The sequence below is a fragment of the Canis lupus genome, chromosome 13 (genome assembly GCF_011100685.1).
Source record: "Canis lupus familiaris isolate Mischka breed German Shepherd chromosome 13, alternate assembly UU_Cfam_GSD_1.0, whole genome shotgun sequence".
Taxonomy (NCBI): domain Eukaryota; kingdom Metazoa; phylum Chordata; class Mammalia; order Carnivora; family Canidae; genus Canis; species Canis lupus.
In genome coordinates this window covers 2543880-2569692 of record NC_049234.1, presented here as the reverse complement: position 1 = coordinate 2569692, position 25813 = coordinate 2543880, and the positions used below count along the sequence as shown (strand labels likewise).

Genomic DNA, 25813 nt, shown 5'->3' with positions numbered 1-25813 from the left:
TGAAGAAAGTCCATGGTATTTTGATAGGGATTGCATTAAACGTGTATATTGCCCTGGGTCACATTGACATTTTCACAATATTAATTCTGCCAATCCATGAGCATGGAATATTTTTCCATCTCTTTGTGTCTTCCTCAATCTCTTTCAGAAGTGTTCTATAGTTTTGAGGGTATAGATCCTTTACATCTTTGGTTAGGTTTATTCCTAGGTATCTTATGCTTTTGGGTGCAATTGTAAATGGGATTGACTCCTTAATTTCTCTTTCTTCAGTCTCATTGTTAGTGTATAGAAATGCCACTGACTTCTGGGCATTGATTTTGTATCCTGCCACGCTACCGAATTGCTAGATGAGTTCTAGCAATCTTGGGGTGGAGACTTTTGGGTTTTCTATGTAGAGTATCATGTCATCGGCGAAGAGGGAGAGTTTGACTTCTTCTTTGCCAATTTGAATGCCTTTAATGTCTTTTTGTTGTCTGATTGCTGAGGCTAGGACTTCCAGTACTATGTTGAATAGCAGTGGTGAGAGTGGACATCCCTGTCTTGTTCCTGATCTTAGGGGAAAGGCTCCCAGTGCTTCCCCATTGAGAATGATATTTGCTGTGGGCTTTTCATAGATGGCTTTTAAGATGTCGAGGAATGTTCCCTCTATCCCTACACTCTGAAGAGTTTTGATCAGGAATGGATGCTGTATTTTGTCAAATGCTTTCTCTGCATCCAATGAGAGGATCATATGGTTCTTGGTTTTTCTCTTGCTGATATGATGAATCACATTGATTGTTTTACGGGTGTTGAACCAGCCTTGTGTCCCAGGGATAAATCCTACTTGGTCATGGTGAATAATTTTTTTAATGTACTGTTGGATCCTATTGGCCAGTATCTTGTTGAGAATTTTTGCATCCATGTTCATCAGGGATATTGGTCTGTAATTCTCCTTTTTGGTGGGGTCTTTGTCTGGTTTTGGAATTAAGGTGATGCTGGCCTCATAGAACGAATTTGGAAGTACTCCATCTCTTTCTATCTTTCCAAACAGCTTTAGGAGAATAGGTATGGTTTCTTCTTTAAACGTTTGATAAAATTCCCCTGGGAAGCCATCTGGCCCTGGACTCTTGTGTCTTGGGAGGTTTTTGATGACTGCTTCAATTTCCTCCCTGGTTATTGGCCTGTTCAGCTTTTCTATTTCTTCCTGTTCCAGTTTTGGTAGTTTGTGGCTTTCCAGGAATGCGTCCATTTCTTCTAGATTGCCTAATTTATTGGCGTATAGCTGTTCATAATATGTTTTTAAAATCGTTTGTATTTCCTTGGTGTTGGTAGTGATCTCTCCTTTCTCATTCATGATTTTATTAATTTGAGTCTTCTCTCTCTTCTTTTTAATAAGGCTGGCTAATGGTTTATCTATCTTATTAATTCCTTCAAAGAACCAACTCCTGGTTCTGTTGATCTGTTCCACAGTTCTTCTGGTCTCGATTTCGTTGAGTTCTGCTCGAATCTTTATTAACTCCCTTCTTCTCTTGGGTGTAGGATCTATTTGCTGTTTTTTCTCTAGCTCCTTTATGTGTAAGGTTAGCTTTTGTATTTGAGTTCTTTCCAGTTTTTGAATGGATGCTTGTATTGCGATGTATTTCCCCCTCAGGACTGCTTTTGCTGCATCCCAAAGATTTTGGATGGTTGTATCTTCATTCTCATTAGTTTCCATGAATCTTTTTAATTCTTCCTTAATTTCCTGGTTGACCCTTTTATCTTTTAGCAGGATGGTCCTTCACCTCCACGTGTTTGAGGTCCTTCCAAACTTCTTGTTGTGATTTAGTTCTAATTTCAAGGCATTATGGTCTGAGAATATGCAGGGGACGATCCCAATCTTTTGGTATCGGTTCAGACCCGATTTGTGACCCAATATGTGGTCTATTCTGGAGAAGGTTCCATGTGCGCTTGAGAAGAATGTGTATTCAGTTGAGTTTGGATGTAAAGTTCTGTAGATATCTGTGAAATCCATCTGGTCCAGTGTATCATTTAAAGCTCTCGTTTCTTTGGAGATGTTGTGCTTAGAAGACCTATCGAGTATAGAAAGAGCTAGATTGAAGTCACCAAGTATAAGTGTATTATTATCTAAGTATTTCTTCACTTTGGTTAATAATTGATTGATGTATTTGGCAGCTCCCACATTCGGGGCATATATATTGAGGATTGTTAAGTCCTCTTGTTGAATAGATCCTTTAAGTATGATATAGTGTCCCTCTTCATCTCTCACTACAGTCTTTGGGGTAAATTTTAGTTTATCTGATATAAGGATGGCTACCCCTGCTTTCTTTTGAGGACCATTCGAATGGTAAATGGTTCTCCAACCTTTTATTTTCAGGCTGTAGGTGTCCTTCTGTCTAAAATGAGTCTCTTGTAGACAGCAAATAGATGGGTCCTGCTTTTTTATCCAGTCTGAAACCCTGCGCCTTTTGATGGGGTCATTAAGCCCGTTCACGTTCAGAGTTACTATTGAGAGATATGAATTTAGTGTCATCATGATAACTGTTCAGTCCTTGTTTTTGTGGACTGTTCCACTGAACTTCTTAAAGGGGAATTTTAAGAGTCCCCCTTAAAATTTCTTGCAGAGCTGGTTTGGAGGTCACATATTCTTTTAGTTGCTGCCTGTCTTGGAAGCTCTTTATCTCTCCTTCCATTTTGAATGAGAGCCTTGCTGGATAAAGTATTCTTGGTTGCATGTTCTTCTCATTTAGGACCCTGAATATATCCTGCCAGCCCTTTCTGGCCTGCCAGGTCTCTGTGGAGAGGTCTGCTGTTACCCTAATATTCCTCCCCATAAAAGTCAGGGATTTCTTGTCTCTTGCTGCTTTAAGGATCTTCTCTTTATCTTTGGAATTTGCAAGCTTCACTATTAAATGTCGAGGTGTTGAACGGTTTTTATTGATTTTATGGGGGGATCTCTCTATTTCCTGGATCTGAATGCCTGTTTCCCTTCCCAGATTAGGAAAGTTTTCATCTAGAATTGTTCAAATACATATTCTGGCCCTCTGTCCCTTTCGGCGCCCTTGGGAACCCCAATTAAACGTAGGTTTTTCTTTCTCAGGCTGTCGTTTATTTCCCTTAATCTATCCTCATGGTCTTTTAATTGTTTGTCTCCTTTTTCCTCAGTTTCCCTCTTTGCTATCAACTTGTCTTCTATGTCACTCACTTGTTCTTCCACCTCGTTAACCCTCGTCGTTAGGACTTCTAGTTTGGATTGCATCTCATTCAATTGATTTTTAATTTCTGCCTGATTAGCTCTAAATTCTGCAGTCATGAAGTCTCTTGAGTCCTTTATACTTTTTTCTAGAGCCACCAGTAGCTGTATAATAGTGCTTCTGAATTGGCTTTCTGACATTGAATTGTAATCCAGATTTTGTAACTCTGTGGGAGAGAGGATTGTTTCTGATTCTTTCTTTTGAGGTGAGGTTTTCCTTCTAGTCATTTTGCTCAGTGCAGAGTGGCCAAAAGCAAGTTGTATTGGGAAAAAGAGAAAAAGAGAGGAGAGAAAGAAGGAAAGAAAAGAGAAAGAGAAAAAAAAAGGGAAGAAAAAAAAGAAGAAAAAGAGAAAGAAAAAGAAAGGAGAAAAAAAAGGGGGTGGGGGAAGGAAACAAATCAAAAAGCAAAACAAAACAAAACAAAACAAAACAAAAAAAAAAAAGAACCACCGGGGAGTATCTTCTGATTCTGTCTACTTTAAGTCCCTTGGCTTCTCCTGGAAGTTGTCAGTCTAGCTGGTCTTCTGGGGGAGGGGCCTGCTGTGCTGATTTCAGGTGTTAGCAGTTGTGGGAGCTGCTCTGCCCCTGCCTGGTGCAGGGCTCAGTGGGGGTTGTTTACCTCGTGAGGCCGCAGGAGGAACAGCCCCAGTGGCGGAGGCAGCTCTGGAGCCCTGGAGTCAGCTCCGGCAGGAACTCCGTCTGCAGGGCCTGGAGTCTCCGGGGCGGGGCCGCTGATCTGCTCAGCTGGGGCAGGAGCGTCCTCGCTGTCCTGGGCCCTCCCGGCCTCTGCCTGTCCCGGGGGAGGCGGGATCCTGGGCTGTGTCCCGGCGCCCTGTGCCCCGGAGCCTGCGCTGGTGGATTCGCGCTCCCGGGCCGCGCAGCCCCTTCCGCGGAGCTGCCGCCCAAGCCCCTCCGAGCTGCTCCTGGAACCGCGCAGGCCCCTCTGCACGGAGCCTCTTCCTCTGCCCGAGCCCCTCCGAGCTGCTCCCGGGGCCGCGCAGCCCCCTCCGCGGAGCCGCCGCCCGAGCCCCTCCGAGCTGCTCCGGGTCCCGCCGGGTCCCGCCGTGCGCGCTGCAGCCCTTAGGGAGCTCGGCGCACTCTCCCGGGGCGCAGGTGTCTTTAGTGTCCCCGGGAGCCCGAGGGCATCCCCGCCCTCCTGGGTCCTGCTCCACCTCCCCGCGAGCCCCTTTCCCCCGGGAAGGTCGGTGCAGCTCCTGCTCCTCCGGGACGGGGCTCTCCTGTCCTGGGGACACTCGCCCCGGCCTCAGCCCGGCTCCTCGCGGGCCCCTCCCCCTCGGAGGCCTTTGTTTTTTTCTCTTTCCCCGTCTTCCTACCTTGATAGAAGCGCGAACTCTTCTCACTGTAGCATTCCAGCTGGTCTCTCTTTCAATCTCAGGCCAAATTCGTAGATTTTTAGGATGATTGGAAGGTTATCTAGGTAATTTGGTGGGGACAGGTGATTTGGGGACCCTACTCTTCCTCCATCTTGCCCCTCCCCAGATGGTAAATATTTTAGTTCTGGGGTCCATGTGGTCTCTGTTGCAACCACCCAATTCTGTTGTGGTAGCGCAAAAATAGCCACAGACAATCTGTGAACAAATGATTATAGCTGTTTTCCAGTAAAAATTTGTAAAAACAAGTAAAGGGTTGGATTTATTGACCTCTAACTTAGACAATACAGATTTTTATCTCACTTAATAAGAATACTGGAAGTAGATGATTGACATCCCTTTGGTGTGGAAGGCAAAAGCTTTGCCTCAGAAGCCCCCAGTAGACTTTCCATTATGTCTCATTGGCCAAGACTGAGTCACATGACCACTCCTAGCTCAAGGCAGTCTGGGAATCAAGTATTTAGGAAAAAAGAACAGAATTCATGATCAACTTAGAGTAGGCATGAGCTGGGCACTTTGTCATCAGACAAAATCAAGGTTCTATTAGGAGAGGAGGGATTGCTGGACACCAAACTATTTCGGTCTTCCATTGGTTTATAAAGTTGGAATAAAAGTTTTTTAAAAAAAAGATTCAATTTTCTAAACACCAAATTCAGCTGAAAAATTCTATGAACGAATTCAAGCAACTTCAAATTGAAATCAAAATTGCAGATGTTCTAAAACAAAACCAAAATATCAAAGTAATCTTTGTGTCAGCATTTCATTCAGCTTAAGTCGCTGGTGATCACACTAAGTTCCTTTGAGCATTCTGGCTCAGGTAACCAAAGCTCCCCGAAACTCTCTACTTTTAGTATAGGTACAATCATGAGGTAATAGATACCAAGGTCCTCTGAAAAACACAGAGTGCTAAACCAAATTCTAGGTTAAAGAAATGGGCCGTCAGGTTCACCTTGAATATGAAACACCCTTAGGGAAATGGTAGGATGGTTTGCAGTCACTTGGAGAGATGCAGATAGATTTTGGCAGTGAAACCACCTACCCTTGCCCAGAATGCTAAATTCAGTAGTTAAATTTTATTATGGTCCTTTAGTCTGTACCAAATGAGTTTAAGCCACTATAGAGAGTGCAATAAACATTCTTTTAAAGGATTCCTGGTAAGGTCTTATTTCCTTTGGAGTGTGGGTTTATTGATATGTACCCGAAGAGCTACTTCTGCAAAATGCAGAAGTATGGCTTGTGTGCCTTTCAAGTACAAATGAGGGCTTGGACCCCAATATTTTCTAAACCCTTTCTTTAAACAATGGCTCAGTGCCTTTATATTGAAGGAACCTTACCTGGTTCATAGCCAAGTCTTAACCTACATATCTCTGTACATTGTATAAGAATATGGATCCAGTCCACATCTTGGGGGGCATTATTAAACACCTTTCCTAGCTTTATCAATGCTGGTTATGTGGTTTAACTATTTCATACCCTGGTTTTGTGTAGGTTCTATATATGCAGAGATGAACAGGGTTAGTTCTTAGCTAAACCAAGAAATCAAAATTTGTTTTTGTGTGTAAATCCCACATCTTCTATTCTTTCCCTATTGGTAGTAGTGCCTTTCTTCTACCTGCTTTCTCTCCCCTTAAATAAAATAAATTCCTGTCAAGTCTACAGCCCTGCAAGACTTTGAGATGGCTACCTATATGTAGCCATTCTCCCTCTAGTTCTACTTTCTATGTCCTACCCTCCACAATCCCAACCTGGATTTTCTCTTTCCTTTCTCCTCCTCTCCATCACCCCTTCCCTTCAGTGCGGTATATAAGTTTATATGGTATCAATTTATGCTATAAATTTATAGTAATGTCCTATAGCCTCAAGCTTTGAGCTTTAGTTGTCTCAAATGTTAGTAGGGCGAAAAGAGAAATATGCAAGCCAAGAATTGAGAGCAAGACAAAGGAGAGAGAGGTTGAATGGGAAAGGAGCAAGTGGGTAAATTGTAGGAAACCTTAAATTGGGACATGGAGTGAAGATCCTGGAAAAAAGGAAACCCCAGCTTTTGTTTAGTAGGGTGTCTGCTGTGTATCCTGGCACCAACAGTGATGAGCCAACAAAAAGCCACAGATGATATCAGGGGCAACCATCAGTCTTAAAAGTGAATGATTAAAGATACCATAAAAACCAGAAAGTGATGAAAAACCATTTTTTTTTAGTTCAGTAAAAGCCATAAGGTGCTAATATACCCTTTCAAACAGGTTACCATTTATGCCTAGTAATAGGTCTCTCAATAATTATGCATACAATTAAATGTAAGGTCAATCATCATCGGTTGATTTGATTAGTCAGGGTTTTTACAAAGTTATTTGTTGCTTGTAAAACAGCCTCTTACAAAGTAACAGGAAAAATAGGAAGGGAAGTTTTAAGAGGGAAAAAGATAGTAAATGTAACGAGTTCTCTGTCTTTTTAAAAATTGACTGTAAGTACATCCATCTAATTGAGAAAATATATGGGTACTTGCTAATTGCATCTTATGCAAATTTATGGAAATTAAAGAAGACATCTAAATTCTTAAAGGCATAGGATTGGAGAGCAGAGCTCAAAATCTTCTTTATGGTGTGAGGAGGGAAGAAAGACAAGTTCTCTTTAATTAAGAGATTTCTTTATTCCTGGATTCTTTAGGCTTTTTTGCTGAGTAGCTGCCTGAAAAAGATGATCTCAGAAAAGATGGTAAAGCTAGCTGCAGAGAATCCAGAAATGGTAAGTTCTCTTTATCTGTGTATATATTTCACCTTAAGTTCCTACCATTAGCCAAAACTAACCTACATGGATAAATTCCGGTCCTCAAGGGAGGAACCCAACCTCCCAGAAGTGAGCTCCTCTGCCTTCTGCAAGCTGTCTTTAGAATTCAAGCTGTTTTTTCCAAGAAGGGTCCTTACGTTGCTCTGTATTCTTGAATCTCTGCTTTCCCCCAGATGGAAGATCCCAGATTTACCATAAAAACTACATCATAAAGTCAGGATCCTGAGAGGTCTTTAACACAGCAGCGATGAACTTAAATAAGCTCTATAATTTTGTCTCTAGAAAGAACTCAGTTTCTTGAAACTTCTGTGCCAAATTAAAATGCCATTAGGGGTTGAAAGAAGCCATAGAATAAAAGAAGCTCTCAAGGCTATACATTTTTCTGAGTGTAAAATAAATTTTGCCTCTCTAGTCTCTTCAATAAAGGCCTAGTAACCCATTGAAAGGGTTGGTGGCAGGCAGTAAAAAGAGACACTGAGATTTTAAACTTTTCTACTTGCCTTGTCACCATCATGATGCAAGCATATTCCAAGTAAGACAGTACACTTGGAGTTTAAAAATGTTAACAAATACTAATGCCTGGTTGACATTTATAAACATAATTTTTTTTTGCAGAATGTTATACTGATATTTAAAAAATGCAACAGAACATATTTGAAAATGTTCCCTAATGTTTTCATTTAAATTGAGTCCTTTAAAAGAAGATAGGTGACATCTTTAGTTTAACGTTGTTCATTACTAGACTTTGCAGCTTTTTTCTAAGAAAATAGTTAAATTTTATCCTATTTCTCTTCCTTCTAGAACTGAAAATATTTTCCTAGGGAAAATAAAATTTACTCCCTCTTGGTATTTGAACAATTCAAAAATGTACTGTAGAGTAGCAAATCAAAGCAACAAAAGAATTGTGGATGCTCTTTTTAAAAAGAGGTCATAAAATCTAACCTCTTAGGCAGAATGGACCCCCTTAGGCTCCAATTATTATATATATAAAAAGAAGAAGAAAAAATAGTTAACTGAAGTAGCCCCATTAAAAGGGAGAAGTACTCTCAAATGTGGCTGAATAAAATATAAGCTACCTACTTCATGCAGGAGATACTTGAACAGTGAATAGCTAGCTAAAGAGTTTACTAAATAATAGAAGGTAGTGACTTATTTAAAGTTTTAAAAACAACAACAACAACAAAACAACCAATCACTGTAACTACATTCTTCATATTTGCACACAAATTGAAACCTATACTTTCTCTGTGGCCGATAGTGAAATCAGCATATTAGTCGCTATTGCATTGCTTTATCCAAATACTCAACAAATTTTATTTCTGTAAGCTCTTTTTTTTTTTTTCTTATTTTGGGTCTTAAAAAGAAAAGTTAAGACCCTTTCTCTGGAAAACTGAATTTTGGGGGCACTTGAGTGGCTCATTCGGTTAAGCATCTCTTGTTTTCAGCTCAGGTCATGATCCTTGGGGTCATGGGATGGAGCCACATATTGCCTCGGGCTCTGCACTCAGCAAGAGCAGGAGGGGTGTCTGCTTGAGATTCTCTCCCTCTCTCCCCCTCTTGCTCTCTTTCTCTCTCTAAAACAAATAATAAAAAAAAAATTTTTTTTAAAGGAAATTAGGTTTTCAAGGAGATGTTGTAGGGATAGTCCACATTTCAACCTGAAATTTCATCTGAAAACCCCTGGGTGAAATGAAACCCTGGAAAGTGAAGAGAGCAGACAGGTCAGCTCTTTGAGTGTATACTGAGTTCCAGCTTCCTCACAAAGCACAGTTGACCAGAACAAATCATTCTGTGGAACTCAAAGTAGCCATGTGAATGTATGACTGTGATATTCACTAGTTTTCTAGGTAAATACATAAAGTCTAAACTGACATGTATCACTTATAAAGGGGGACTAGGGACTTATCAAAGGGACTGGGATCCAGAGGTCTCTATTTTGCAAGGCAGAATAGATTCCAAGATTTTGATTATCATGAAGAATCTGGAGAGGGGGAGAGAAATTAAGGAACTTATAACCAGATAAACCCCATAAATAAAGCAGATAGTCCCTAGAAGGAGATTAAATAGTATTATTTTATCCTAGTAAGAAGAAAGGCTTTGAAGAAGAAATTTAGTGCTAATTTAACTTAGCTATAGGCAATGCTTTCAAAGGTAAGACTTGAACCATTTCTGAAGAGATTATTAAAATTTGAAATCAAATAAATGTACTAAACAATGTAAATACACAACAAAATTATCTTAGTCTTTTTTTAAATTTTATTTATTTATTCATGAGAGACACAGAGAGAGGCAGAGACACAGGTGGAGGGAGAAGCAGACTCCATGAAGGGAGCCTGACGTGGGTCTTGATCCCAGGTCTCCAGGATCACGCTCTGGGCTGAAGGCAGTGCTAAACTGCTAAGCCACCTGGGCTGCCCTCATCCTACAGTCTTAAAGGCAGTATTAACTGTAAACCTGAAGGGGAAACAAATCATAACATTCTTTTAAAGCTATGCTCCTATGCAAAAACCTTTAATAAATTTTTATTATTTGCTCCTTTTAACTAGAACAGAATTTTAAGAATTATTTTATTTGAAAATAAACTGTATGTGTTGGTAGTAGGTTTGGCTATATATAATGAAGAACAAAAGACAGAAGTGTCCTAGATAAAACAGAAGTTTGTGTCTTTCTCATCTAAAAGAAACCCAGAGCTAGTCAGTCTAAGGCTGGGATGGTGGCTCCATTATATCACCAGAGACCTTTCTGCTCGGCCATCTTCAGTTTGTGACTTTTGCCTCATGTTGAAAATGGCTGCTGGAGCTCCAGTCATTATTTCCACATTCTAGGCAGCAAGTATGAATGGATATGAATGGCTCACCTCTCTTCTTTAAGAAGGGATCTCCAAAGTCCCACAGATTTTCATCTTACGGCTCATTGGCCAAGAGTTAGTCACACCCCAGGCCTACACCTAGCTGCAAGGGAGTCTGGTAAACATTGTCTTTTTAGAGGGTAGTTGTCTCTCCAAATATATTTGGGTGGTATTACTAAGAAAGAAGGGCAGAATAGATATTAACGTAGGCTACCAGCAATCTCTGCCATTGAAAGAAATCTAAAAGACATCAAGAAAAGAAAGCAGATGTATTTTATGCAATAGATGTGCTCCTATGAGTTTCTGAAAATGTATCATTGTCATTATCTTATATATTGAACCGTAATCTAAATATATGAGAGGTATCAGGAAAAGATGGTGACTAATTTTCTGAACTGAAAAATAATTTCTATTTTTAATAATCCACACCTAGTTTATCTGTATATTTTTTCCTCAGGTTTACTCAAAAGAGGTTCTGAATATCCAAATTGGTTTTCTGGAAAATGACAAAGAACCAAATGGCTTTCTGATTCTGGCTTGCCTCATACCTCTATCCCCAATGCCAACTAACATCACCATATGTATTTTTCTTTCCATTACTATTTCATTTGGGGCAAGACCAGACTATGTAAAAGGCCAATGGGCTCAGAAATCATGCTTTAAAGTATGTTTCTGTCACATGGTGAGGAGGGGAAACAGCAAGGGCAGTGTTATGTCCCAGGAATGTCAGCCTTTGAACCCTTGGCACTTTCTAGAAAACAGAAAAAGTACAGATATATTCCAGCCCATTTGAGAAAGATCTGAGCATAGCAGGTGGACAAAACTTTAGAGAGCTGGGAGAAATTACCATGTGGGAGTAGGTAGGCAGATTATTAAAAGAAACTACCTGTTGATAAAATAAAAAAAAAAAAAGAAACTACCTGTTGATGAAGAAGAACGTAGAAGAATACTGCATTATGAAAAAAAAGATTTGCTCTCTCCTCCAACAACTTTATCCCCCCAGTATATAAAATATTTAAAGCCCTTCTTGATGTAAGTCAAGGATACAGATTGTATCAGAAATTGCTTACCATTCATAGTGGGTTCTATTTTATTTATTTCAACATAGGGGAAGAAGGTAAAGGAGAATAGGAGAGAGAAAAATTCTGAGCTGTTTTCGCTAACTCTGTATTTCATTGCACGAGAATACTTACAGGCTGTAATGTAATATTGTAAGCAATGACAGTAATATTAGCAACATACGTAAGACAACAGAGCATTAACTTCTCATTTATTAAGACTTAATAACAAATTTTTAAAAATATTTTATGTATTTATTAGAGAATGTGAGTGGGCAGTGGGGCAGAGGGAGAGGGAAGGGAGAGAATCTCAAACAGCCTCTGCACTGAGCGCAGAGCTGATGTGGGGCTCAATCTCATAACCCTGAGATCATGACCTGAGCCAAAACCAGAGTCAGACGCTTAATGGACTGAGCCACCTGGGCATCCCTAATAACTAGTTTTTAAAAAATTGTTAGGCTTCAAAGATATGAACATTTCTATTAAGAATACCAGCCTTGAGGATGTCCTTTGTGTCTTTCAAAGCAATTTTTTTAAAGATTTTATTTGACACAGAGCACAAGCAGGGGGAGGAGCAGGCTCTCCCCTGAACCAGGGAGCCAGATGCAGGGCTCCATCCCAGGACCCTGAGATCATGACCTGAGCCAAAGGCAGATGCTTAGCTGACTGAGTCACCCAAGTACCCTTCCTCCAAAGCAATCTGTTTTATAACAGTATTAAGTTAACTGGAGTTTAAAGACCATGCCCTTTTGCAATGTCATGTTATTTATCCCACTAATTTTGAAATGTTCCTCTCTATATTCTCATGAATAAGAAACAATGATAAACAACTTAATTAAGTCTCACTTCATCCTTTCATTTACAAATGCCTATATTTACCATGCAATTGTTGGAGATTTGAGGATCCAGAGTCAAGGAGTTTGTTGGAGGAGAAAGGCAATTAGTAAGGAGATAGTTATGGCCATTGAGTGGTAAGTTGAGCCATGCACATCATGCTAATTGCTTCATAAGAGTGTTCTTTTCCTGTAGGAAGAGTAGAAGAACTCTTCCTCCTCAACCCTGCCTAGATGATGCTTCCTGGCTGTGCCAGACACTACTCGCTTTTCTGGGTTCTCTGACTCTCCACCCTGCTCTGTTCTCTGATCTCTGTGTGCTGCCACTTTGCTCTCTGACCCACGGGAAAACCCAGCAAGACTGGATGGAGTGTGGAAGAAAAGTGAGATTGGGGGATTTATTTCTCCACTTCTGTCCCTGCTGGGTCTCTGTGGCTGGCGCAGCCTTCTGCTGAAGGCCAAGCTCTTGGAGGCAGCCTCTTCCTCTCTGCAGCTTTCGCTCTCCTCATTCCAGTACCAGCTGCCACCCATGACCCTTCAGGCCTAGGAATGGTAAAATTTGCCCTTGAGCCCCTCACTGCCCCTGGGATCTCCAACATCCCTTCATGGACTCACTTTAATTCTGTCTGCACTGCCATTAAATAGTTCCTTTTTTTTTTTTTTTTAAGATTTTATTTATTTGTTCATGAGAGACACAGGCAGAGGGAGAAGCAGGCTCCCTGCAGGGAGGCCAAAGTGGGATTCTATCCCAGAACCCTGGGATCAAAGGCAGACACTCAACCATGAGCCACCCAGGTGCCCCAAATAGTTTCTTTTTAAAACACTCCTCAGGAGTGTGCCATCTGTTTTCTGCTGGGTCCCTGTTATATTAAGTTTACCTTATGCATATGAGGTATATTCAAGTGTCTTAAACTTCAGTTTGATCTTCACTTAATTAGTGGTGCCTTTTGATTAATCAAAGCCCCACTTGGGTTTGATTCAGTGTATGGATTGGGGCTCTGTGGATTATTTTAGGATTTAGGAGTTCATTTTGTGTGAAGTCCTTTGAGAAGCTGTGTTAAATCACAAAAGCTATAGGTAACCACCAGTGTTAAACATGAGGCTTCGCTTCACTTTTGGGGGCTCAATTTCTGCAACATTTGTACGTTTGCAAACGAAAGGGGAATGTGCCAATGGGTAGCAGGTGTGCCTGCTGACTGGCCGCCTTTGAGACCATTAAGAGGATTATTGTGGAAGGGGAAATGTGCTAGTTAAATAGATTATTTGTGTGCTTGCTTCTCCAGGCTGTGCTGACTGACATTTTACTAATCTATTTAGCAGATTGAAGTTCCAGAACAAGGCAAAAGTAAAAAAATACCACATTCAACAAAGCCAGGTCTGTGAGTAAAATTATGTAATTGATACATTATAATTTTGATAAATCTGTCCTTTTCCCCCCTTTAACCAAACTCTTTTTACTTTTAAGAATAAGCCAGAATTTTCTTTCTCAGCAGCTCCTCTGCATAGAATTGGGCCAATTGGAGGACCATCACAGAAGTACAGTATTTTTACTGTAGTACCCCATAGGGCCAAGGGACATGCTTTCCTGCATTTTTACATAGAAAATTTCCAAGAAGAACACAAAATTCTTTAGTGATTTTTTTCCACACTCCATGCAGTTTTTTTGAAAATCCTCTTTCTGGTTTACATTTTAGCTTCATGAATTCTCTGCAGCGTACTCTGTATAAAACAACCTTGAAGTTTATTAAATACTATTTGAAGCATTTAGGTCTGCTGGGCAGATAACAGTAACAGTAAATATCACAATAGAAAGCATTAGTAGGCACTTATTGCCAGGCACTGTCCTAAGCACTTTTATGTGGAATAACACATTCATTCTCACCAAAGTCTTATAAATCATTAGAAGAAATGGGCACAGAGAGGTTAGGTGACTTCCCCAGGTTGCACAGTAATCAGTAGTGGAAGGAAGTAGACAATTTGACTCCAGAGTTGTGTCCTTAATTAACCCTTCCTTTCTAGATTCAAATCCTAGGGTATGTAAATGAAATAAAAGTGACCTCCAAGTAAAATTTGAATAGAATTTATTATTGGTCTGCTCCTGTTACACAATCTGCTGTATATATAAAGGTACTAAGTACATAAATACAGTATTTATAAAAATGAAATAAAGTCCTTTCTTGGGATGCCTGGGTGGCTCAGCAGTTGAGAGTCTGCCTTCCGCTCAGGGCGTGATCCCGGAGTGCCGGGATTGAGTCCCACATCGGGCTCCCTGCCTGCTTCTCCTTCTGCCTGTGTCTCTGCCTTTCTGTCTGTGTCTCTCATGAATAAATAAGTAAAATCTTAAAAAACAAAAAAAAAAAGGGTCCTTTCTTGAGTGAATAAGCTCAGTAAAAAAATTTTAAAACAGACTAAATGCAAAGCTTACTCTCTTTCGTAACACTAGCATTTTTGGCTGCTTAGATCAGAGACAGGACATAAGAACTCTGCCATGTACTGGCGATGTATCTTCAGGCATATCAAAAAACTAAATGTTTAAGGGACTCGTGAGGTGCTTATTAAAATGCAGATTCTTGGGCCCCACTCCAAAATATTGATTTAGCAGATCAGCATTTATAGCAAGCATCCCAGTGGGAAACATAGCACCAAGTTTCAATTTCTTGACCTTTAAAACATAGGCAGTAATTACTCCATCACTCAAATTCAGCGGCAGCATAGTGATTAGCACAGAGCTGAGGTTCTCAACCTTGGTTGCACATTGGCATCACCTGGGGAGCTCTAAAAACAAATCTTGGCTAGACCCCATCCTCAAAGACTGTGACTTAATTGGTCTAGGGGCCCGGCAACAGAATATTTAAAAGCTCCTCAGGTGGTGTAATGTACGGTCAGGATTGAAACTATTATCCTAGAACAGGGGTTCTCAAAGTGTGGTCCCTAAAGTCACAACATCAGCATACCTTGAGAACTTAGGAATTTATATTCTCAGGCCCTAAACCTACTTCATCAGAAACCCTAGGAATGGGGGCTAGTAATCTGTGTTTTTTTGTTTTGTTTTGTTTTGTTTTAAAGATTTTATTTATTCATGAGAGACAGAGAGAGAGAGGCAGAGACACAGGCAGAGGGAGAAGCAGGCTCCATGCAGGGAGCCTGACGTGGGACTCTATCCTGGGTCTCCAGGATCAGGCCCTGGGCTGAAGGTGGTGCTAAAGCGCTGAGCCACCTGGGCTGCCCAAATAGTTAATTTTTTTTTTTTATAAATTTATTTTTTTTAAAGATTTTATTTATTTATTCATGATAGAGAGAGAGAGAGAGAGAGAGAGAGGCAGAGACAGGCAGAGGGAGAAGCAGGCCCCATGTAGGGAGCCCGACATAGGACTCAATCCCAGGATTCCAGGATCATGCCCTGGGATGAAGGCAGGTGCTTAAGCTGCTGAGCCACCCAGGCTGCCCTAGTAATCTGTATTTAGCAAGCCCTCCAGATGAGTCTGATGCATGTCCAATTTTGAGAGCTACTGTTTTAGAAGAACAGATAACACATAGCACAACTATGATCAACATTGAAACTAATTCAGATATCCTCTCAGATGAGCAGCAATGCTAAAACAGGCCAACCTCCCTCATGCTCTAGGCAGGGCCAGCATGTCAAAAGTTGTCCAAGTATATTGAGTTCCAACTTATTTAGCAGACCTTTATATAGAGTTATCCTGAGCCAAGCACTGTTATAATTGCATTCCACATATAACTCATTTAATCCCCATAACAACCCAGCTGTTATTATTATCCTTGGTTTATAGCCAAAGGAACTGAAAACACAGAAAGGTTAAGTAACTTGCTCAAGTTCACACAGCAAATAAATAAATGATAGAGCCAGTATTGCAACTGAAGCAGTCAATTTGTTGTTTAACCCATAAAGTGTGTTCCTTTAACCACGTGAGACTTCTCTATCAAGACAAATCCCTCACAGAAAAAAAAACTTTTTTAGCTTATCTGCCCATTGAGACACATTTATTTCACCAGGGACAAAGCCATGGCCTCGTCTTTGAGATTTCATAAATACTGAAAGCCAACTATTCAGTCACTGAAGATTTATAACAAAAATATTAAATATTAAAATATTTTAAAATTCTTAAAATATTTTAAAATTTAAGAATTTTAAAATATTTTAAAATAACTATAAAGCTTTATAGCATCATAGATTTATAGCAAAAATATTAAATATTAAAATATTTTAAAATTCTTAAAGAATTAAGAATTGTATTTATGTGAGGTGTGCACGAAAGATTTGGGTGGAGTTAAAAATTGAAAGTTGCATAGCTTTAAGAGATGGGGGAAAGGAGGAAAGAGTCAGTGTTCAAATGTTACCTGGGAATGTCCCAGTGCCTGGAAAGGCCCTCTGGACAGGTCTACCTTGGCATACCAGTAGGAGGCGCCCTCAGCCCTAACACACATACACCTACCCCAAAAGCTTCTACTGGGAAAACCCACTTGAAATAACTGTGGCTAAAATAAATGTAACCTTTCTGTTGCCTTTTAAATATTATTTTAACATTCTTGACTTTTAAATTATTGTTGTTGTTATGGAAATTATTTCCTCTCACATAGATTTCTGATCTGTTTATTTCACAACAGAAAGACTCTTGTTTTCTACCAAGAAACAAGATTGAGATAATCAAAGTTGACTGTGTTTTTGGGACCATAATGGAAGAAGACCTTTGAAGAGAAATTCTCACGTTTTAAAATGTCCTCTAGGGCTGTCTGGACAGTGAAAGAGCTTGGGGATTGAACATGGGCTGCCCACCACCAGTGGAAGAAATTTGAGCCCATTCATTTTCTTTTGATATCAAGATGGACCATATTCCCCAACACTACTTCAGGATGCTGTTAATATTAAGATTCAAAAGAAATATGAGCCAAAGTTATACAATTTGCTTTTAATGACTCATAAGTGACAAGAGGCAAATCCAAATCAATTAGTGTGAAGTTTTTTGGTTTTTTGTTTTTTTTTTTACTCCAATAGATGTGTACCTGGCTTGATGAAGTTCTCTATATGTTCTAATATTACGTGAATGAAGGCTCACCATAAAACACTATAAATGTATTTGGGGTTAAGTTCTGAAGACATGACTCATCACCTGAGGATAATGTGGCTCTAAGAAATGGAATCATTGGAAAAGAAATCTGGATTTCACTGATCCATCCATAGAACCAGAGCAAGGAGGTGATGAAATATTAATTTCTTCCCTTACATAATTCTGATCCTACCAATAGGGATGTACTCAAAGTAATGGGCTGCCCGGTTCTCTATTTCTCCATGGATATAATCGTATTTTATCTTTAGAATATGGAATTCAGTTTAATAATCGCATGCTATTTTGAATATTTCTAATTTGGAAAGCAGTGTATGGGGCCTTGCACTCAATATCAGATACTTTGTAAGTCTCTTAGCTTTAGAAGTATGTGTATTTTTTCACTAGATTTTTCCTTATCTAGTTTCAGTTTATCATAATGAATGTAATTATATATGGAATTAAGACTGCAGTAACGGAGAGGGACAGAGGAATCTATGTAATGTAATTAGATAAAGTGCAATATTCTAATGTTCTTTTCTAACTGGTTTGTGTAACTAATTATGTAATAAATATGAAATATATTCTTGTGAATATAAAATTTACTGATGAAAATCCTGAGAATGATCCTTCTGAAATATAGAATCTATTAAAGCCCTGTAATGTTTTTAAAGCAATGCCTCTAGCCATAACTTCTGATGTCATAAAGTTTTATATTTATATATTAGGCAGTAGGAGGATGTTTTGCAGGGGAGAGGAGTCGTAAACATTCAAATCATCCATGGTGATGGTATAATGGATCAGGATACATTTTCAGATTAAAATAGAAGTTTGTCTACTGTTTTGCCAGTTTAAGAACAGTTAATTTCTTTTTAATAGCAAACACCTACACAGTGTAAAAGCCTATTGGAGACACTAGAAATGCAAAGAGAATTTGTATTTGGGGTGAAAAGGTGCATATACTAGATTAAACGATCCCCAGTTGCTATTTTATAGGTCAAAAATAGTTGAATGTTGGCAGTTTCAGATATTTCAACTTGATACATGAGAGCCAGTAATCCCAGACAACATGCAGTGGGTGACCAATGTGTGGCATGAACCTGTGTGTCAGAGGAAGTCGGGAATGTGATCAGGAAGGCCTATGGGGAAGAGGGACTTTGAAGAAGCAGTGGAGAGATGGGGACACACATGGGAAAGGATAAGATAGGCCCTGATGAGAGAATGAGTAGGAAATGATGAGCAAACCTGCTCTGTTCTGGCAAAGTTTTAGGTTAGGGAGTACTTAGTAGATAAAGCTAAAAGCAAGGAGGGATCAGTAAATATGCAAACACAAATGTAGCATTCCTAAAAAAACAAGCAGTTTACCCTGTATTTGGAGATGGCAAAAACAGGATTGTATTTAATAGGTTTTTTCCCCCAAGACATTGAGATTATCCTCAATATCAGGATACAAGAAGAAACAAGTGATGGCGTGCATTCCATGGTCTATACCATGAAAAAGAAAGGAAGTGGGCTAGTGGAAGACAAAACTCAAAACTTACTTTGTAAAATGACACATTCCTTAGCAGTTATATGGGAGAAGAAAGAACTATTAGCCCCTTTGGGGATTATTGGGCCCATCTTTATCTAGGTGTTTCAGGTTTGAATTGCTTCTGAGTCAGAACACTTCATCATTGGGTGAAAAGCCTAAACTCTGCCAGAGTGGCCTTCCCTGCTGCAGGCTCTGAGGGAAGCCGGAAGTGGGACCCCATCTCTTCTGAGGGTGCTAACCTCACTCTTACCTTGTGCTGCTGGGCGGAACCTTCCCAGCAGCATAGCCCCTCCGCATGGGACAAGATGTGAGCCGGTGCAAGAGCTTTGTAAAAGGTGGGCAGCTTATGAAATCCTTCAAGTAACTTCTAAGTGGTGTGACATGGCTTTGGAAATTACCAGCATATGCTTTAGTCTATAGATTCACTCTTTTTATACCTGCAAAATGGGTTCCCCATCAGCCAAATTTTCTCCTGATTCATCTGCTTTCACCAACATCACTTCTTCCCACTTCTAGACATATGTATTTGTTTCTGTTGCTGTTCATTCTCCTCGAATTACTAGCATGAGCACTCTACTCACAGGCAAAAACACACGAGTGTGAAAAGTTCACAAAATATAAAAAGAAAAAGGGGCAGAGCTGATTTGATAGGCTCCCAGGGTGTGAGCCCCTGTGGGTCCCATGGAGAGAATCATGTGCACGGTATGTGGTGAGCTCGTGGCTTGCACGCATCCCCATGTGGACACTTGGGAAGCAAACTTTATGCTACATATGTAAATTAGAAATTACCTTAAGTTCACTCTCAAAGTGATTTTGAGAAGAGCTAAGTGATCCCAATTTGTGGAAAACCAAACAATTTCCAAGCTTCATGGGAAAATAATGGCCAAAGTGATTCTATGATACAAAACAAAAGAACTCAGCAACAAAGGCAACTCTACTTCTTCAGATGCATTTTAGTCCTTCCCCTACAGTGTGTGGACCAGGGCTCACCAGGGCCCATGTGGACTCTGGACAGCAGGAGTTGGAGTGCAAGGTACTTCTCTCCTTCATTAGGGTGGTCTCAATCCTGTCATTAGGGATCCTAGAAGAATAGTCAAGAAAAAGACATATTTTGCTGGCTCTTATCACCTCAAAATAAAGCATGCTGAGTTAACCTAGAAAATGTATGGCCAGGACGCCTGGGTGGCTCAGTCGGTTGGGCAGCAGACTCTTGACCCTTGATTTCGGCTCAGGTCATGATATCGGGGTTCTGGGATCTAACCCCTCATTGGGCTTCAGGCTCAGTGGGGGGTCTGCTTCAGGATTCTTTCTTCCTCTGCCCTTCCCCCTGCTTGCCCACTCTCTTTCTCTCTCTAAAATAAATCTTTTTTAAAAAAGAAAACGTATACCTAGCACCAATAATCTCTTAGAAGATGGCTTTTCAGCCTTACCATTGTATTTTCCCCCCACTTTATTGAGGTACAATTGTACTTTGCTTATAAGTTACTTTATAATAGCTATTTGTTGGGGGCACTTAGATGGCTCAGTTGGTTAAGCAGCTGCCTTTGGCTCAGGTCACAATCCCTGGGTCCTAGGATCGAGCCCTGCGTTGGGCTTCCTGTTCAGTGGGGAGTCTGCTTCTCCCTCTCCTCCCAGCTCATGCTCTCTTTCACTATCTCTGTTGCTATCTCTGTCTCTCTCTCTCAAAATCTATTAAAAATGTGTAATCAATGTGTAATAGCTATTTGTTGTATTCTTAAGAAAGAAGTCATGTGTTGAACAGTTTTCCAGATAAGAAAAATTAGAGCTATAGAAAAAGTACATCATGGGTTTGGCTCTTTGGTCTAGCTCTGTAGCCCATATACTTTTCTGTAGGGCAAAGTCTTTAGCTAACCAAATGGGCTTTGGTTGTATAACATCTTGGAAGAGATTAGACACTCAGTTGATTTAAAGACACTGACCCTGGTGATTTTGCACTGCTCCTGCATTGAATGCGTTTTCTGTCCCGGAAATATGAGAACACAGAGTTGGCTGTACTTCCTAATGGCCTTTCCATCTGTCCACACGAGCCCTTATTTTGATGGGTTCTGCCGTGCAGAAGTTGTCTGGTGTGGAGGTGCCTGGAGCAGCAGGCTGAAACTGGAAGTGTGAGTTGGTTTTTCTGTGCACATGCCTGCTCTCATTCGCACTGAAAACTAGTCCCCACAATTTCTGGAGAGGTCCTCCTCTTTGTTTTGAGTCTAGTGTGCAGAGGAAGAGGTGACAGGAATCTACTACATCTGGGTCCCCATCGAGGGAAGTTAGAATTTGATTTTCTGCAAAAATCATGGGTAAAACAAGTGAAATGGCAGTTATGAAACATGGTGCAAAGTTAACCACTTGGAGACAGGTTTTATTCAAAAATCAACTGTACAGATTTTGCTTCACTGTAACTGGTGGAGCATGATGCATTCCAGAGGCACCACACCAACAATGTGCATTATTTATATGAAAAGGGAAAGTGGTTCCACTCTCCATGATTTGTATGGAACCATGTTAAGGGGGAAAATAGGAAGGCTGTTTGTCAGAGGTTTCTTTTTTTTTTTTCTTTAAGACTTTATTTTATTTATTTAAGATAGAGATCAAGAGAGTGCACACGACAGAGAGAGCAGCTGGCAGAGGGAGAAGCAGCCCTCTGTTGAGCAGGGAGCCCCATGTGGAGTCTCATCCCAAGACCCTGGGATCATGACCTGAGCCCAAGGCAGATGCTTAACCAACTGAGCCACCCAGGTGCCCCTATCAGAGGTTTTTTTTTTCATGTATTGATTGAATACATACCATAGCAGGTAAATCTAAGATTTCTTACAGGTAACTGGGTTTCTATCAATTACGTATGTCAGTATTTGCAATTAACTGTGGGTTCTTTGTGTCAAGATGTCTTTCCCCCTTTTTTCTTCTCTCATATCCCCTTTTCCCTTTTCATTTGTTAAAATTAAAACAAAAATTACATGTGGTCTAAGGATGATGATGAACAGGGGCTGAGATCTTAGTGAATTCACTGTAGGAAAAAAAATCCTAAAACCTTACTGCTTGAGTGCAAACTCCCTTACCTGGGGACTTGTTTAAAAAAATCCTGCTGGGGCAGCCCAGGTGGCTCAGTGGTTTAGCGCCACCTTTGGCCTGGGGTGTGATCCTGGGGACCTGAGATCGAGTTCCGCATCGGGCTCCCTGCATGGAGCCTGCTTCTCCCTCTGCCTGTGTCTCTGCCTCTCTCTCTCATGAATAAATAAATGAATAATTTTTTTAAAAAAATCCTGCTGGATAACATGACAAAAACACAGAAGTCAGCGAACTCCATTTATTTTTTAATGTACCACGAGTTTGGAAGATAGACACACAAAATACATTTTTGAGGTTTATAAAAAAAATAATTTGTATGTCTTTTCTGATTCTATTTGCCTTAAAACAAATGCATAGGCTAAGAGCAATTCACATTACTTATTCACCTCCCCTTTTCTTCACCCTGTAAAAATGTCTCCTTTCTTGTTGGTCAGGTGTTTAAGTTCAAACGATGTATTAGTCCAGTTGTATTGGCAGAAAAGAGTTGTCAAAGCAAAATAGACTCAGGCTTCCTCCTAACTTTGGCATTGCAGTTTTGTAAAGGTAGAAATGAAAGCACAAGCTCTGTGTTTTGAGAGGAAGAGAGCCAATCTAAGGCAAGTTCTGATAAAGCTCATTCCCTGGAGTATGTTTCAGGATCTAGATAGAAGGAGAAGAGCTTTGCTTCTGTTTGATCACTAGCAGCTTATTTTGAGATGAATATGAGAGTTAAGATCCCTTGAAGCCTAAAATGTCAGTTTGGTTTGAGCCCCCAGAGTGAGCTAAGCACTGTTCCAGGGTTGGAGCGAACCCTTTAACAACACAGATTGCTGGAACCAGCTGCTCATTTTCTGGAATGAGCAGACATTCCAGAGCCCTCTGGCCCCAGCATGAACCCCACCCTATTTTCTCCTTTGTCCACACCTAACAAATCCTGAACTTGTGTAGTCTCTAAGGAGTGGGAATATTAGAAGGTTAGGAAGGAAATTTAGGGCCAGAAAAGAAAGTTGAAAAGGCTGGGCCAACCTGGGCTACCAGCTTTTCCATATTATCTCCTATTGGCTTTCCTTGCCCGCTTCGGAAAACATTTACAAACCTTTTGACTTCTGAGTTTCTAGTGCTTGTTTTGAAGTATAAAATAAATGATCAAATATGTGGACATCATCATTTCTTATGGACTCTGGAGAGTTTTATGGGCTTTTCTCAATGACATACAACAGTGCTTTTTGGGAGATCATTTCTCAGGTTCGCACATAATCCCTATATGCCAAGTAAGATATGACTTTCACATCCCTAAGAGCTCATAACTCATTACTCAGTGACTGAGATCTGGTGGTCATGGGCATAATCTCACCAGTCACGTTTAAAGGCTTTGCAAAGCAATGCATTTGCTTAAACCTTTGCAAAAGGTATTCCCTTACTCATGATCAGTTCCTTAACTTTTGGAAGGGAAGCTTAATCAGAGTAAGCACTATATACGTTCCCATCACATACAGTAGTCTAACACGTATGTGTGAAAATCCGTGTGTTTCTGGCATGCATGGATAAGTGCAAAGGAAAACAACAAATGGGTGTTGCAGCGAGGAGCCAAGTTCTTTTTTTTCTTTCCAGGGATCTGACTCTTAACATAGGTCCGGAAATTCAAGACCTAAATGTTTACTTTGCAGTTAATAAAGGGAGAGAGATCCCTTTCTGAAGCTTTTGCTGGCATACTTAATTTCTAGTTGTGTTGGTTGCTGAACAGATTATCCTCCTAGACTCCATTTTTTTCCCTCAGTGTTGCACATACAATGCCTGGCACACGTACACACTTCACTTTTTTTCTGGTGGTTTAAATGTTTAAACTGTTGGGGAACTGAAATAAATCTAACTCTAGTGTACATATATATGCTCTACTTGTCTTATATCCTGCGACTTACTCGTTTGTTGGTTAAGGCTTGGGAATCCACGATGCTGTTAAAAACACCGGACTCTTCTTTGCCTGGTGTGAGAGATGGGACGCTCCTGAAAGCAACACTTTCAGGAGCATGTCTCCCTCTGATGGTCATTCTTTAGAACTACAAAAAACTAACCTAGTAGTTAAGCTCAAAAACAAGTAGAAATTCCTCTTCCTTGGTATGGTATTTTTTGGTTTTGTTATTGTTGTTTTTTTTTTAAAGATTTTATTTATTTATTCATGAGAGACAGAGAGAGAGAGGCAGAGACACAGGCAGAGGGAGAAGCAGGCTCCATGCAGGGAGCCCAACGTCGGTCTCAATCCCAGGTTTCTAGGATCAGGCCCTGGGCTGAAGGCGGCACTAAACCGCTGAGCCACCAGGGCTGCCCTGTTGTTGTTTAGAGAGGGAGAGGAAGAAGGAGAGGAAGAGGGAGAGAGAGAATCTTAAGTAGGCTCCATGGCCTACCCTGAGATCATGACCTGAGCCAAAATCAAGAGTCACTTAACCAACTGAGCCACCCAGGCATTCTAGTATGGTATATTTTAAAATCATTTTCCCATTTCAACACATCTCTTTTCTGCAGGGACAGTTGGTTATAATGGGATGATTGCTAGGTCACTCTGAGTCCCTTCTGATAAGTATTCAATTCTGCCTTTGAAAGCCCTTTCTGCATTTTCTAAGATGGTATAGTAATGTCTAATCAGCCTAGCCCAAACTCTTTTTCCCCTATCCAGAAGAAAACCGCCTAAAGGAAAATCCTATCCCAAGCTAGTGTTTTCTATCATGCATTCATCCATTCACTTGCTCAGTTGTATCTGACACAGTGATTCTCAGCCTTGCACTTTGGCTACATATTGGAATTCTCCAAGCAGCTTTTTTTTTTTTTTTTAAGATTTTATTTATTTATTCATGAGAGACAGAGAGAGAGGCAGAGACACAGGCGGAGCTAGAAGCAGGCTCCATTCCATGCAGGGAGCTTGATGTGGGACTTGATCCAGGGCCTCCAGGACCACACCCAGGGCCGAAGGCAGCGCTAAACTGCTGAGCCACCCAGGCTGTCCCAGAGCAGCTTTTAAAAGTATGGATGCTGGGGCCATACTTCAAAACAATTCTTATTTGGTTTTGACTGGGACCTGGGTGTTGGTATTTTTAGGCCCCTGTGGTGACTATAACGTGTGGCCAGGACTGACAACCACTAAGCTATATTCTTGAGCACCTACTACATGCCATTCATTGTGGTAGTGTTAAGGATTCAATGGTGGGACACAACTGGGCCATGCTCACCACCTCTTCCCCTTCCTCCCCCTCCCCCTCCTCCTTCTCCTTCTTAAGTAGGCTCCAAGCCCAATGTGGTCCTTGAATTCATGACCTTGAGATCAAGAGTCGCATGCTCTGCTGATTTAACCAGCCAGGCACCTTCATGTTGACCTTCTGACATCACCATTCCCAGGCTATACATACTATCCTCTGTTCTAAAACACTCCCCTTGTTCATTGCATAATTAACTCTTTCTCATCTTTTGTGTCTCAAATGCATTATCACTTCTTCAAAGGCATTGTGCTGCCTTTCCACATAAATTAGGTCCCATATTATTTGCCTGTATATAGCATCTCTTCTCTCTTCCTTCATAACACTTGGTCCAGTTGTAATTACAGGTACTCTTCCCCAATGGAAGTCTCACAATCAGAACTCAGGACCAAATAGATTCTGGCATTGAGGAAGAACAGGCAGATTTACATGAAGGGAATAGAATTTGAGCTTCAGGACCCTGTAGGGGTCTGAATAACATCCTCAAAGATGTCCATGACCTAATCCCCAGAAACCATGTTACCTTGCAATGGGAAAAAAAGACTTTGTAGATGTGATTAAGTTAAAGACCTTGAGGTGGAGAAATTTTGGATTATCAGGGTGTGCCCAGTGTAAGCCTAATAATAAGTCCTAATAATGAGGCAGGAAGGTCAAAGTTAGAGAAGATACAAGAGTAGAAGCAGAGGTCAGAAGGAGAAATGATGCTACATGGCTGGTTTTGAGGATGGAGGAAGGGGCCACGAGCCACAGAATATGGGCAGCCTCTAGAAGCTGGA

General features: G+C 40.6%; 1 protein-coding gene across 8 annotated transcripts in view; it reads left to right on the top strand.

The window, feature by feature from the left end:
- Window positions 1-17881, top strand: part of SNX31 (sorting nexin 31) — a 72618-nt gene extending 54737 nt beyond the window's left edge. For 3 of the 8 annotated variants that reach the window (XM_038555210.1, XM_038555207.1, XM_038555204.1), the window contains 3 exons: window positions 7283-7360; window positions 13459-13516; window positions 16768-17881. In XM_038555210.1, coding sequence (XP_038411138.1) covers window positions 7283-7360; window positions 13459-13516; window positions 16768-16802 — 171 coding nt within the window. In that variant the 3' untranslated portion in view covers window positions 16803-17881. The remainder of the gene's footprint in view (window positions 1-7282; window positions 7361-13458; window positions 13517-16767) is intronic. The other 5 variants (XM_038555211.1, XM_038555209.1, XM_038555206.1 and 2 more) reach the window with 2 other exon arrangements.
- Window positions 17882-25813: the final 7932 nt, after the last annotated feature.